The sequence below is a fragment of the Salvelinus namaycush genome, chromosome 8, assembly GCF_016432855.1.
Source record: "Salvelinus namaycush isolate Seneca chromosome 8, SaNama_1.0, whole genome shotgun sequence".
NCBI lineage: Eukaryota > Metazoa > Chordata > Actinopteri > Salmoniformes > Salmonidae > Salvelinus > Salvelinus namaycush.
The window spans coordinates 4,309,718-4,326,028 of NC_052314.1; the positions used below are offsets into that span (position 1 = coordinate 4,309,718).

Genomic DNA, 16,311 nt, shown 5'->3' on the forward strand with positions numbered 1-16,311 from the left:
TATCTAGGGTTACCATGTCCTAGAGGGGTATGTATCTAGGGTTACCATGTCCTAGAGGGCTTTGTATCTAGGGTTACCATGACCTAGAGGGGTATATATCTAGGGTTACCATGTCCTAGAGGGGTATGTATCTAGGGTTACCATGTCCTAGAGGGCTATGTATCTAGGGTTACCATGTCCTAGAGGGGTATAGGGTTACCATGTCCTAGAGGGGTATGTATCCAGGGTTACCATGTCCTAGAGGGGTATGTGTCTAGGGTTACCATGTCCTAGAGGGGTATGTATCTAGGGTTACCATGTCCTAGAGGGGTATGTATCTAGGGTTACCATGTCCTAGAGGGGTATGTATCTAGGGTTACCATGTCCTAGAGGGGTATGTATCTAGGGTTACCATGTCCTAGAGGGGTATGTATCTAGGGTTACCATGTCCTAGAGGGGTATGTATCTAGGGTTACCATGTCCTAGAGGGGTATGTATCTAGGGTTACCATGTCCTAGAGGGGTATGTATCTAGGGTTACCATGTCCTAGAGGGGTATGTATCTAGGGTTACCATGTCCTAGAGGGGTATGTATCTAGGGTTACCATGTCCTAGAGGGGTATGTATCTAGGGTTACCATGTCCTAGAGGGGTATGTATCTAGGGTTACCATGTCCTAGAGGGGTATGTATCTAGGGTTACCATGTCCTAGAGGGGTATGTATCTAGGGTTACCATGTCCTAGAGGGGTATGTATCTAGGGTTACCATGTCCTAGAGGGGTATGTATCTAGGGTTACCATGTCCTAGAGGGGTATGTATCTAGGGTTACCATGTCCTAGAGGGGTATGAGTCTAGGGTTACCATGTCCTAGAGGGGTATGTATCTAGGGTTACCATGTCCTAGAGGGGTATGTATCTAGGGTTACCATGTCCTAGAGGGGTATGTATCTAGGGTTACCATGTCCTAGAGGGTTACCATGTCATAGAGGGGTATGTATCTAAGGTTACCATGTCCTAGAGGGGTATGTATCTAGGGTTACCATGTCCTAGAGGGTTACCATGTCATAGAGGGGTATGTATCTAAGGTTACCATGTCCTAGAGGGGTATGTATCTAGGGTTACCATGTCCTAGAGGGTTACCATGTCCTAGAGGGGTATGTATCTAGGGTTACCATGTCCTAGAGGGGTATGGGGTTACCATGTCCTAGAGGGGTATAGGGTTACCATGTCCTAGAGGGGTATGAGTCTAGGGTTACCATGTCCTAGAGGGGTATGTATCCAGGGTTACCATGTCCTAGAGGGGTATGTATCCAGGGTTACCATGTCCTAGAGGGGTATGTATCCAGGGTTACCATGTCCTAGAAGGTTACCATGTCCTGTACAGTCACGTATAATAAACAGGGTTGTAGTGTTGCTCTGTACTCACAGTCCTTTCTCTGTAGCTGTTATCAGGTCCTGTAGATCAGTCTCTGCATTTCCTTGGTCCAGACACTCCCTGGGTAAAACACAATACAAGGGAGGATAGGGAAGGGAAGACAATCATTTGGTCTGGCAGCAGGTCCATTTCTTTGCTTTGAAAATTAAGACAGCTTCCTACTGAATGGACATCGCTAAAGCTGTCCAAGACAGACTATAGAATATAGACTATAGAATCAATAGTAGAGATCAGTACAAGAAAGAAAAAAAGCAAGCCAATATCTCAACTCACTCGTGGTCAACGTCCTCTGGGAACGGTACAGTGGTAGCTACGGCCTCCACATGTCCTTGACCTCCGTCCTTAGGGTCAGGGGGACGTGGCCAAAGGTCAGAGTTCATCTGGAGAGTGTTGATCTTCTCAGTAGTCTTCTTCACAAAACTGGAGACACTGAGCAAAAGACACGTAGGACAGTTAGAATCCAGGCTGTAGTAGAAAGCTCTGCTGTGACACCAGCCCACTCTGAAATGCCACTGTCCTCTTGTCTGAAGTAGTGGCTTATCTACGGACTCACTTATGACACAGACCCAGTAAACATTTTAGAAATATATATATAGATCTTTCCTACAGGTCACATCTGTAGACTGTAAGTAAAGAATAAACAGACAAAACCATACGACAGTTTAAGGTGTCTCTACCTTCTTGCCCTTTGTGCCGTTGTCTGTGCCCAATAATGTAGGTACCGTGTTTTGTGGTTCCACCGTGTTGTGCTACTGCCATGTGGTGTTGCTACCATGTTGTTGTAACGGGGTGTTGCTACCATGTTGTTGTCACGGGGTGTTGCTACCATGTTGTTGTAACGGGGTGTTGCTACCATGTTGTTGTCACGGGGTGTTGCTACCATGTTGTTGTCACGGGGTGTTGCTACCATGTTGTTGTAACGGGGTGTTGCTACCATGTTGTTGTCACGGGGTGTTGCTACCATGTTGTTGTCACGGGGTGTTGCTACCATGTTGTTGTCACGGGGTGTTGCTACCATGTTGTTGTAACGGGGTGTTGCTACCATGTTGTTGTCACGGGGTGTTGCTACCATGTTGTTGTCATGTGGTGTTGCTACCATGTTGTTGTCATGTGGTGCTGCTACCATGTTGTGCTGCTGCCATGTTGTGTTGCTACCATGTTGTTGTCATGTGGTGTTGCTACCATGTTGTTGTCATGTGGTGCTGCTACCATGTTGTGCTGCTGCCATGTGGTGTTGCTGCCATGTTGTTGTCATGTGGTGTTGCTACCATGTTGTGCTGCTGCCATGTTGTGTTGCTACCATGTTGTTGTCATGTGGTGTTGCTACCATGCTGTGTTGTCATGTGTTGCTGACTTGCTATGTTGTTATCTTAGGTCTTTCTTTATGTAGTGTTGTGGTGTCTCTCTTGTTGTGATGTGTGTCGTATATTTTAAATGTTTAATCCCAGCCCTTGTCCCCCCTTAGGAGGCCTTTTGCCTTTTGGTAGGCCGTCATTGTAAATAAGAATTTGTTCTTAACTGACTTGCATAGTTAAATTAAAAAAATTAAAATATAAAACCATCTTGACTTTAGCTGACCACCAAGACATGGCAACACTGTTTAGAAAAATATACCCTGGTACAGTCAGTGACACAATCACATGTAACCACAGACACTAAGACCAGAGTAACTGTCAACACCACCTCAGTCACATGTAACCACAGACACTAAGACCAGAGTAACGGTCAACACCACCTCAGCCACATGTAACCACAGACACTAAGACCAGAGTAACGGTCAACACCACCTCAGTCACATGTAACTAAACACTAAGACCAGAGGAACTGTCAACACCACCTCAGTCACATGTAACTACAGACACTAAGACCAGAGTAACGGTCAACACCACCTCAGTCACATGTAACTACAGACACTAAGACCAGAGGAACTGTCAACATCACCTCAGTCACATGTAACTAAACACTAAGACCAGAGTAACGGTCAACACCACCTCAGTCACATGTAACTACAGACACTAAGACCAGAGGAACGGTCGACATCACCTCAGTCACATGTAACTAAACACTAAGACCAGAGTAACGGTCAACACCACCTCAGTCACATGTAACTACAGACACTAAGACCAGAGGAACGGTCGACACCACCTCAGTCACATGTAACTACAGACACTAAGACCAGAGGAACGGTCGACACCACCTCAGTCACATGTAACTACAGACACTAAGACCAGAGGAACGGTCGACACCACCTCAGTCACATGTAACTACAGACACTAAGACCAGAGGAACTGTCAACACCACCTCAGCCACATGTAACTACAGACACTAAGACCAGAGGAACGGTCGACACCACCTCTGTCACATGTAACTACAGACACTAAGACCAGAGGAACGGTCGACACCACCTCAGTCACATGTAACTAAACACTAAGACCAGAGGAACTGTCAACACCACCTCAGTCACATGTAACTACAGACACTAAGACCAGAGGAACGGTCAACACCACCTCAGTCACATGTAACTACAGACACTAAGACCAGAGGAACTGTCAACACCACCTCAGCCACATGTAACTACAGACACTAAGACCAGAGGAACGGTCGACACCACCTCTGTCACATGTAACTACAGACACTAAGACCAGAGGAACGGTCGACACCACCTCAGTCACATGTAACTAAACACTAAGACCAGAGGAACTGTCAACACCACCTCAGTCACATGTAACTACAGACACTAAGACCAGAGGAACTGTCAACACCACCTCAGCCACATGTAACTACAGACACTAAGATCAGAGTAACTGTCAACACCACCTCTGTCACATGTAACTACAGACACTAAGACCAGAGGAACTGTCAACACCACCTCTGTCACATGTAACTACAGACACTAAGACCAGAGTAACTGTCAACACCACCTCTGTCACATGTGACTACAGACACTAAGACCAGAGGAACTGTCAACACCACCTCAGTCACATGTAACTACAGACACTAAGACCAGAGGAACGGTCGACACCACCTCAGCCACATGTAACTACAGACACTAAGACCAGAGGAACTGTCAACACCACCTCAGCCACATGTAACTACAGACACTAAGATCAGAGTAACTGTCAACACCACCTCTGTCACATGTAACTACAGACACTAAGACCAGAGGAACTGTCAACACCACCTCTGTCACATGTAACTACAGACACTAAGACCAGAGTAACTGTCAACACCACCTCTGTCACATGTGACTACAGACACTAAGACCAGAGGAACTGTCAACACCACCTCAGTCACATGTAACTACAGACACTAAGACCAGAGGAACGGTTGACACCACCTCAGCCACATGTAACTACAGACACTAAGACCAGAGGAACGGTCAACACCACCTCAGTCACAAACAATACAAACAGCGTGATAATGTGGAATCTGAATTGAAATCGTAAGTGAAGTGAAACGTACCGAATGCATCTGTAGACGAAAGGCAGTGAATGTAAGTCTTGAATAAAAACGGTTATTTAAAATGTGGTTGTCAGGGTTACTTCCCTTTTCCACCTATCAGAGAGAACAGCTGCATTTCCTTTGGTTTCACCTTGAAGCAAAGTTAATTTAAAATTACAACTTTCACTTCTCTTTCAGTCTACATACAACCTGTTAGTAAAGGACTTATTTTCACAAAGGACTAACTAGAGATATCTATATTGATTATGTTCATTACTAGCCACCGCAAGATTTCTACACAAAGAATGATGCATGTCACCTATCAAGAACGTGTAGGCTATCAGTTGATGATTCATAAGTCGACCTCGGGCGTCAGAAAATAGGTTTTTAACCTCTAAGGATTTTCATCCTGGTTAAATAAAGGCTAAGCTAAATGAATATACCATAGCATTTGACTAAAAAAAGATATATTTCAGTATCACGTCACAGAGGCTTCTTTAGGCTCTGTAGATGGATGTATCACCTGTCTCTGACGGCCTGCAGGGCGATGCGGGAGTGTTTGGGGCGGAATGACAGGGGGAGGTGGAACTGGTGGTTAGCGCTGGGTTCAGTAACCTCCAAACCACCACCGCTCTGGGGATCTGGAGGAAGAAAGGATGGAGGGAGAGATGGAGGATGAGAGGAGAGGGAGGATGAGAGGAGAGAATGCAAGCAGCCGATGCTGTAAAAAAAGTGCACAAAACCACTGGCCCCCAAAAATATAAATAAGATGACAATAAACACCCCAAAAAACTGATGTGGTAATATGTAGAGGATGATACTACTGAATCGGTGTCCCTAAACCGGGACAGTTGTTGTTCAATATGCGATAATGTGACTAGAATGACGTTGTAAACATCCAACTTTCCGGGAAAGACTTATATGGGTAGAAAGCTTAACTTCTTGTTAATCTAACTGCAGTGTTCTATCTACAGTAGCTATTACAGTGAACAAAGACCATGTTATTGTTTGAGGATAGTGCACAACAACAAAACACCTTTTATCACGGACACTGGTTTGATACATTCACCTCTGAAGGTAAATAATGTACTTACATTCAGTAATCTTGCTCTGATTTGTCATCCTGAGATAAAATGTAGCGTAGTTTTATTTGATAAAATCCATTTTTATATTCAAATGTAGGAACTGGGTTCTACAGTTTGACCCCCCTGCTGTCTCTGGCTCCACACCCGCCCGGCCATCTTGATGTGTAAAGGTTAGTGTATTTTCTGTAGGGAAGCTAATTATCTATCATGTATGACATTCCTGGGAGTGTGTAAACTTATATATTTTTTTATTACCATAGCATTTTTGTATGTTCTCTGTAGTTATGTACTTGAAAATGTATCAATTGACCAATTCGGGACATTTGGGCAGACTCGTGAAGTACACCTGGCTGACAAAATATTGTGTAGTGATGTAATTCTTCAATGGATCAGTCTGAAACTTTGCACACACACAGCTGCCATCTTGTGGACAACGTCTAAATTACACCTAGAATCCCACATCCCTGTCTGACCTTTCTCTTGCATTTCAAAGACGACGCCGAAGACGCCCCCCCAAAAATAAGAAAACGCATGTTTTTTTGTTTGTATTATATTTGACCAGATCTAATGTGTTATATTATCTCTACCATTAGCTTATATCTGCTACATTGAGCCTCTCCAACAGCACCCTGGAGAGAGGCATGCTGGGAATGGACAAGAAACATATTTAACGCCCCTGCCTTTGACGAAGTGGGCACTGCTTACCACAGGGCAGCATCAGCACCACTCACCCTAAAAAAGTCCATTATCCCACTAGTTAAAAGCATTTGTCATAATTTTTGGGGGCAGAATTATATGATGTTTTATGTGTTGTTGGAGGCGCTTGTATTATCTTTTACCAGATCTATTGTGTTATATTCTCCTACATTAATTACACATTTCCACAAACTTCAAAGTGTTTTCCTTTCAAATAGTATCAATAATACGCATATCTTTGCTTCAGTTGTCTGAGCTACCGGCAGTTAGATTTGGGTATGTTATTTTAGTCTGACATTGAAAAAAAAGGGTCCGCTCCGTAATGCTATTAAGGGTTTATTATACAGTAGTTTCATTCACATTTGACTTCCCGTACAAAATGAAATCACGCCACCGTAAATGCTACAAAACATTGTTATTTCCCTCCCCCATTTTGTTTAGAGAACTTCCTCAGGGCTGGTATTGGTGGGTCATTAAACAGAACCTTTCACCTGTCTCTTACCATGCTCCGCCCCCTGCTGCTGCTCCTCCTCCTGAACGAAGCTAAACTCCTTCAGCCGCTCCTCCTCAAGCATCGATTGGCTGACCAGGGAGCTGGTCTCCTCGTCTGATTGGCTGCCTCGCCGGCTAATGACACGGTAGATGCCACAGTCCAGGACGTTGAAGCTCTCCTGGATAAAGAATAGATTGAGGGTACCAACAAAGACTTCATAACACATTCATAAGGACATAAAGGCTTACGTCCCGCACTGCTTGTTATGTATGTATGTGTTGTGTATGGGTTATAAAAGTATACTGAACATCTCGTCAACTACCTTTAATAGTTCAGAACTACTGTGTCCTAATAGGGACAAACAGCACCTCCGGACAGACTCACATGAGAGGAGATGCTGCTCCTGCGACTGCTGGAGGCGGAGTCTAGAGGCTCCAGCTTGGCGACCACTTCCTCCAGCTGGCCAATCAGATCCAGGTGGGTGGTCACACTCAGCTGTGACCTCAGGTGATCCAGTCGGTCGATGGGAATCGACTTCCTGGCCTGGGAACGGTAAACAAATGAGCACGGAGGATATACAAATCATTCCTTAAGTTCTAGACCTCAGCTGAAGCTGGTAATGAATAGTGTGGCTGTTGAACAAGTTGACGAAACTAAATTACTTGGTGTTACCTTAGATTGTAAACTGTCATGGTCAAAACATATAGATACAATGGTTGTAAAGATAGGGAGAGGTCTAGCCGTAATTAAGAGATGCTCTGCCTTTTTGACACCACACAAAGCAAGTCCTGCAGCCTCTGGTTTTATCTTGATTATTGTCCAGTCGTGTGGTTGAGTGTTGCAAGGAAAGACCTAGTTACGTTGTTATTGTAATCAGAGGGCTGATATAAATACTATGCATGCCAGTCTCTCTTGGCAAAGAGTTGAGGAAAGACTGACTTTGTCACTTCTTGTTTTTATAAGAAACATTCATGTGTTGGAAATTCAAAATTGTTTGCATAGTCAACTTACACGCAGTACTGACACACACACACACTTACCCCACCAGACATGCCACCAGGGGTCTTTTCACAGCCCCCAGGTCCAGAACAAATTCAAGGAAGCGTACAGTATTATACAGAGCCATGAGTGTATGGAACTCCCTTCCATCTCATATACAGTAAATGAACAGCAAACCTGGTTTCAATAAACAAATAAAGCAACACCTCACGGTACAACGTCTCTCCTCTATTTGACCTGCTGGTGGTGTGTGTAGGTACTGACGTGTGACCTGCTGGTGGTGTGTGTAGGTACTGACGTGTGACCTGCTGGTGGTGTGTGTAGGTACTGACGTGTGACCTGCTGGTGGTGTGTAGGTACTGACGTGTGACCTACTGGTGGTGTGTGTAGGTACTGACGTGTGACCTGCTGGTGGTGTGTGTAGGTACTGACGTGTGACCTGCTGGTGGTGTGTGTAGGTACTGACGTGTGACCTGCTGGTGGTGTGTGTAGGTACTGACGTGTGACCTGCTGGTGGTGTGTGTAGGTACTGACGTGTGACCTACTGGTGGTGTGTGTAGGTACTGACGTGTGACCTGCTGGTGGTGTGTGTAGGTACTGACGTGTGACCTGCTGGTGGTGTGTGTAGGTACTGACGTGTGACCTACTGGTGGTGTGTGTAGGTACTGACGTGTGACCTACTGGTGGTGTGTGTAGGTACTGACGTGTGACCTACTGGTGGTGTGTGTAGGTACTGACGTGTGACCTGCTGGTGGTGTGTGTAGGTACTGACGTGTGACCTGCTGGTGGTGTGTGTAGGTACTGACGTGTGACCTGCTGGTGGTGTGTGTAGGTACTGACGTGTGACCTACTGGTGGTGTGTGTAGGTACTGACGTGTGACCTGCTGGTGGTGTGTGTAGGTACTGACGTGTGACCTGCTGGTGGTGTGTGTAGGTACTGACGTGTGACCTGCTGGTGGTGTGTGTAGGTACTGACGTGTGACCTACTGGTGGTGTGTGTAGGTACTGACGTGTGACCTGCTGGTGGTGTGTGTAGGTACTGACGTGTGACCTGCTGGTGGTGTGTGTAGGTACTGACGTGTGACCTACTGGTGGTGTGTGTAGGTACTGACGTGTGACCTGCTGGTGGTGTGTGTAGGTACTGACGTGTGACCTGCTGGTGGTGTGTGTAGGTACTGACGTGTGACCTACTGGTGGTGTGTGTAGGTACTGACGTGTGACCTGCTGGTGGTGTGTGTAGGTACTGACGTGTGACCTGCTGGTGGTGTGTGTAGGTACTGACGTATGACCTGCTGGTGGTGTGTGTAGGTACTGACGTGTGACCTACTGGTGGTGTGTGTAGGTACTGACGTGTGACCTGCTGGTGGTGTGTGTAGGTACTGACGTGTGACCTGCTGGTGGTGTGTGTAGGTACTGACGTGTGACCTGCTGGTGGTGTGTGTAGGTACTGACGTGTGACCTACTGGTGGTGTGTGTAGGTACTGACGTGTGACCTGCTGGTGGTGTGTGTAGGTACTGACGTGTGACCTGCTGGTGGTGTGTGTAGGTACTGACGTGTGACCTGCTGGTGGTGTGTGTAGGTACTGACGTGTGACCTGCTGGTGGTGTGTGTAGGTACTGACGTGTGACCTACTGGTGGTGTGTGTAGGTACTGACGTGTGACCTGCTGGTGGTGTGTGTAGGTACTGACGTGTGACCTGCTGGTGGTGTGTGTAGGTACTGACGTGTGACCTACTGGTGGTGTGTGTAGGTACTGACGTGTGACCTGCTGGTGGTGTGTGTAGGTACTGACGTGTGACCTGCTGGTGGTGTGTGTAGGTACTGACGTGTGACCTGCTGGTGGTGTGTGTAGGTACTGACGTGTGACCTGCTGGTGGTGTGTGTAGGTACTGACGTGTGACCTGCTGGTGGTGTGTGTAGGTACTGACGTGTGACCTGCTGGTGGTGTGTGTAGGTACTGACGTGTGACCTGCTGGTGGTGTGTGTAGGTACTGACGTGTGACCTGCTGGTGGTGTGTGTAGGTACTGACGTGTGACCTGCTGGTGGTGTGTGTAGGTACTGACGTGTGACCTGCTGGTGGTGTGTGTAGGTACTGACGTGTGACCTACTGGTGGTGTGTGTAGGTACTGACGTGTGACCTGCTGGTGGTGTGTGTAGGTACTGACGTGTGACCTACTGGTGGTGTGTGTAGGTACTGACGTGTGACCTACTGGTTGTGTGTAGGTACTGACGTGTGACCTACTGGTTGTGTGTAGGTACTGACGTGTGACCTGCTGGTTGTGTGTGTAGGTACTGACGTGTGACCTACTGGTGGTGTGTAGGTACTGACGTGTGACCTGCTGGTGGTGTGTGTAGGTACTGACGTGTGACCTACTGGTTGTGTGTAGGTACTGACGTGTGACCTGCTGGTTGTGTGTGTAGGTACTGACGTGTGACCTACTGGTGGTGTGTGTAGGTACTGACGTGTGACCTGCTGGTGGTGTGTGTAGGTACTGACGTGTGACCTACTGGTGGTGTGTAGGTACTGACGTGTGACCTGCTGGTGGTGTGTGTAGGTACTGACGTGTGACCTACTGGTTGTGTGTAGGTACTGACGTGTGACCTACTGGTTGTGTGTAGGTACTGACGTGTGACCTACTGGTGGTGTGTAGGTAGTGACGTGTGACCTACTGGTGGTGTGTAGGTACTGACGTGTGACCTACTGGTGGTGTGTAGGTAGTGACGTGTGACCTACTGGTGGTGTGTAGGTACTGACGTGTGACCTACTGGTGGTGTGTAGGTAGTGACGTGTGACCTGCTGGTGGTGTGTAGGTACTGACGTGTGACCTGCTGGTGGTGTGTGTAGGTACTGACGTGTGACCTACTGGTTGTGTGTAGGTACTGACGTGTGACCTACTGGTGGTGTGTGTAGGTACTGACGTGTGACCTGCTGGTGGTGTGTGTAGGTACTGACGTGTGACCTGCTGGTGGTGTGTGTAGGTACTGACGTGTGACCTACTGGTGGTGTGTGTAGGTACTGACGTGTGACCTGCTGGTGGTGTGTGTAGGTACTGACGTGTGACCTGCTGGTGGTGTGTGTAGGTACTGACGTGTGACCTGCTGGTGGTGTGTGTAGGTACTGACGTGTGACCTGCTGGTGGTGTGTGTAGGTACTGACGTGTGACCTGCTGGTGGTGTGTGTAGGTACTGACGTGTGACCTGCTGGTGGTGTGTGTAGGTACTGACGTGTGACCTACTGGTTGTGTGTAGGTACTGACGTGTGACCTACTGGTTGTGTGTAGGTAGTGACGTGTGACCTGCTGGTGGTGTGTGTAGGTAGTGACGTGTGACCTGCTGGTTGTGTGTAGGTACTGACGTGTGACCTGCTGGTGGTGGTGTGTAGGTACTGACGTGTGACCTGCTGGTGGTGTGTGTAGGTACTGACGTGTGACCTGCTGGTGGTGTGTAGGTACTGACGTTTGACCTACTGGTGGTGTGTAGGTAGTGACGTGTGACCTACTTGTGGTGTGTATGTACTGACATGTATGTGGAACTAGCTGTCTCCATTGGTGTGGGCTAATGCCATTCTGCCTTCTCCCTGCAGCTCTCAGCCATTCTGCCTTCTCCCTGCAGCTCTCAGCCATTCTGCCTTCTCCCTGCAGCTCTCAGCCATTCTGCCTTCTCCCTGCAGCTCTCAGCCATTCTGCCTTCTCCCTGCAGCTCTCAGCCATTCTGCCTTCTCCCTGCAGCTCTCAGCCATTCTGCCTTCTCCCTGCAGCTCTCAGCCATTCTGCCTTCTCCCTGCAGCTCTCAGCCATTCTGCCTTCTCCCTACAGCTCTCAGCCATTCTGCCTTCTCCCTACAGCTCTCAGCCATTCTGCCTTCTCCCTGCAGCTCTCAGCCATTCTGCCTTCTCCCTGCAGCTCTCAGCCATTCTGCCTTCTCCCTACAGCAGTTACAGATCCATACAGCTATGGAGCCTCCATCCTACTAAACTACACTTCCTGAGTTAAATTCACACACAGGTGTTCAGAGCAGGTTAGATTAGAAATTTATCCCAGGTGGTGTCGTTTGTCTCCCGTCTGTCAGTAAACGCTTTAACATGAAGATATGGCCGTGTGGGGAAACACTAACCCTAAGATGTGTACCAATTTAACCATTTAAAAAATATATATATTTCCTGGCTGACATGAAAGATATAGTCACCATGTTTCCAAAACGGTACCGCAAGCGATGCGTGTGTTAACGTTTCAGACCGCGCGTCTGGGCTCTTAACAAAAAGCCCTCTGTAAGGAAGATACTATCGTCAATAGGTGCTAAAGCAGTTAGAGTCTATGAATGTGGTAGATCAAGGCTTAATTCTGCCTAATGGGCGGGCCGGCTCTGAGAGGCCGTTTCCTCCTGCATGTGGTTGGAAGACCAATAGCGAAAGGAATATGAAGTTTGGGACACACAAGTGATGCTTCATGATAATCATACATGGATTTAACATGAGCATTTTTTTTTGTCCAATAAATAAATGCTTGCATGGATATGTGGTTTTGTTTAGGAACTTTTTGTTAGTTTGACATTTTGGCATTGTGAAACCAACTGAACCAAATAAAAAATAAAATAAAAAATACAACGTAATAAAGAGTCTAACTCTTGATTCGAACTATAAGCGCCATAAGAGACCTGTAGTAATATGAGTCTCACCTTGCTGGGGGCGATCGCATGCTGGAACATCACACAGACCGTGGCCGCTAGAGACCACGCCTCCCTGCGTAGCAGCCTGTCGACACACCGCTCCACAGACAACAGCGAGAGGTGGGACAAGCGGCCGTCACCATGGAGACAGAACACCTCGTTGCGGTACACCGCTATCTCAACCACGTCTGAAGAAAAAATAATAATAATAATTGAGCGTCTCCATTTTCTTTTCAGATCATTAATTCATCTTTTTGGCTTTTTAACCGAAGGGTAGTAGAGAAACATCTAGAAACATCTAGAGACATAAATAGTCACAGATCTGAAATGTACACTCAAATACAATATATACTGAACTAAATTATAAAAACGCAACATGCAACGATTTCTAATCTATGGATTTCACATGACTTGGCAGGGGTGCAGCCATGGGTGCCCAGCCAATCAGAATGCCCTTTTCACTACAATGGGGCTTTATTACAGACAGAAATAGTCATTACACACACTCCTCCCCGACAATCCCACAGGTGAAAAAGCAGTGGACATTCCTACAGTCAACATGCCAATTGCACGCTCCCTCAAAACTTGAGACATCTGTGGCATTGTGTTGTGTGACAAAACTGCACATTTTAGAGTGGCCTTTTATTGTCCCCAGCACAAGGTGCATCTGTGTAATGATCATGCTGTTTAATCAGCTTCTTGATATGCCACACCTGTCAGGTGGATGGATTATCTTGACAAAGGAAAAATGCTCACTAACAGGGGATGTCAATACATTTGTGCACAACATTTGAGAGAAATAACATTTTTGTGCGTATGGAACATTTCTGGTATCTTTTATTTCAGCTCATGAAACATGGGACCAAACACATCACATGTTGCGTTTATATTTTTGTTCAGTGTAGTTAGTTTGTTGTTATTGGAGAATGCTGAACTACTACCTAAAGCTACTGCTACTAACCTTTGACCTCGGTCCACAGCAGTACCTGGCCACTCTGAGGAGTGAAGACATAGATAGCCGAGTCTGTCCAGGTCAGCAGGTTCTGATCCCCAAAGTATAACAGTCTGGGGAAGGCTATGGACTGGGAACTCTTCTGGGCTGGGTTGTAATGGGGCTCACTTCTGCAGATAAAAAAAACAAAAAACAGAATTAGTGTAAAGGACGTCACATGGCTTTAAAGCGAGTACAGCTTCCTTCTGCTCATACAGAGGCTCGAACCCAGGACCTCTGCCTCGTAAACACGTGACCGCCCTCCTGAAGCGTCTTACCCAGTCGTGCTACCGAAATGCTAGCTATTTGTCCAAAAGTTATAGAACACCTACTCATTCAAGGGTTTTTCTTTATTTTTACTATTTTCTACATTGTAGAATAATAGTGAAGACATCAAAACTATGAAATAACACATTTGGAATCATGTAGTAACCAAAAAAGATGTGAGATTCTTCAAATAGCCACCCTTTACCTTGATGACAGCTTTGCACAGTCTTGGCATTCTCTCAACCAGCATCACCTGGAATGCTTTTCCTACAGTCTTGAAGGAGTTCCCACATATGCTGAGCACTTATTGGCTGCTTTTCTTTCACTCTGCGGTCCGACTCATCCCAAACCATCTCAATTGGGTTGAGGTCGGGGGATTGTGGAGGCCAGGGCATCTGATGCAGCTCTCCATCACTATCCATCTTGGGCAAATAGTTTAACTGTTAATTGAAATGCATTCCAGGTAACTACCTCATGAAGCTGGTTGAGAGAATGCCAAGAGTGTGCAAAGCTGTCATCAAGGCAAAGGGTGGCTATTTGAAGAATTTCAAATATATTTTGTTTGTTTAACACTTTTTTGGTTACTACATGATTCCATATGTGTTATTTCATAGTTTTGATATCTTCACTATTATTCTAATAGTAAAAATAAAGAAAAACCTTAGAATGAGCAGGTGTCCAAACTTTTGACTAGTACTGTATATATTAGCTTACAATGTACAGAGTCAATCACCCTAGATTCTCGGACCTAGAGGTTCACACACACACACACACACACACACACACACACACACACACACACACACACACACACACACACACACACACACACACACACACACACACACGCACACACACACACACAAACACACACTTCAAAAAGTATTCACACCCCTTGACTTTTTGCACATTGTTGTTACAGCCGGAATTTAAAAAATATTTTTAGGTCACTGATCTACACACAATACCCCAATAATGTCAAAGTGGAATTATATTTTGAGAAATGTCTTGAGTCACTAAGTATTCAACCACTTTGTTATGGGAAGCCTGAATAAGTTCAGGAGTAACAATGTGCTTAACAAGTCACATAATAAGTTGCATGGACTCACTCTGTGTGCAATAATAGTGTATAACACAATGTTTGAATGACTACCTCATCTCTGTACCCCACACATACAATTATCTCTAAGGTCCCGTACACAGAACCCAAACCAGCTGCGAGCGTGCGCCATCGTGCGCTATCGAGCATAAATGTATTTTGTCCCCCCACACCAAACGCGATCACGACACACAGGTTAAAATATCAAAACAAACTCTGAACCAATGACATTAATTTGGGGACAGGTCGAAAAGCATTAAACATGTATGGCAATTAGCTAGCTTGCTGTTGCTAGCTAATTTGTCCTATTTAGTTAGCTTGCTGTTGCTAGCTAATTTGTCCTATTTAGCTAGCTTGCTGTTGCTAGATAATTTGTCCTATTTAGCTAGCTTGCTGTTGCTAGCTAATTTGTCCTATTTAGTTAGCTTGCTGTTGCTAGCTAATTTGTCCTATTTAGTTAGCTTGCTGTTGCTAGCTAATTTGTCCTGGGATATAAACATTGAGTTGTTATTTTACCTGAACTGCACAAGGTCCTCTACTCCGACAAATTAATCCACACATAAAACGTCCAACCGAATCGTTTCTAGTCATCTCTCCTCCTTCCAGGCTTTTTCATCGTTGAACTTATATGGTGATCGCATCTAAACGTTCATCGTATTACCACGACTACCGGCAAAACAGTTCGTCTTACAATCACCCACGTGGGTATAACCAATGAGGAGATGGCACGTGGGTACCTGCTTCTATAAACCAATGAGGAGATGGGAGAGGCAGGACTTTCAGCGCGATCTCCGTCAGAAATAGGAATGACTTCTATTTTAGCCCTTGGTAACGCAGATGCTCGTTGGCGCGCGCGAGCAGTGTGGGTGCAATAATTGAATAACATGGATTTCTACATTTATTTTGCCAAGCTCGCGCAAGTGACGTGTCCCGTCTGGTCAGCATGTTAGTCAAGCAGTGAATTTCAAACACAGATTCCACCACAAAGACCAGGGAGGTTTTCCAATGCCTCACAAAGAAGGGCACCTATTGGTAGATGGGTAAAAAAAAGTGGAGTTGCTTACCAAGACGACATTGATTGTTCCTGAGTTGCCTAGTTACAGTTTTGGACTTAAAAATCGTCTTGAAAATCTATGGCAAGACTTGAAAATGGCTGACTAAC

General features: G+C 46.0%; 1 protein-coding gene across 1 annotated transcript in view; it reads right to left on the bottom strand.

The window, feature by feature from the left end:
* hps5 (HPS5 biogenesis of lysosomal organelles complex 2 subunit 2) overlaps nt 1-16,311 on the bottom strand; it is a 41,612-nt gene that overhangs the window by 14,138 nt on the left and 11,163 nt on the right. Inside the window, exons 8-14 of the mRNA XM_038998547.1 lie at nt 13,754-13,914; nt 12,802-12,980; nt 7,512-7,670; nt 7,137-7,305; nt 5,377-5,494; nt 1,686-1,841; nt 1,404-1,472 (exon numbers count right to left, since the gene is read on the bottom strand). Of these exons, the coding sequence (XP_038854475.1) occupies nt 1,404-1,472; nt 1,686-1,841; nt 5,377-5,494; nt 7,137-7,305; nt 7,512-7,670; nt 12,802-12,980; nt 13,754-13,914 (1,011 nt within the window). The remainder of the gene's footprint in view (nt 1-1,403; nt 1,473-1,685; nt 1,842-5,376; nt 5,495-7,136; nt 7,306-7,511; nt 7,671-12,801; nt 12,981-13,753; nt 13,915-16,311) is intronic.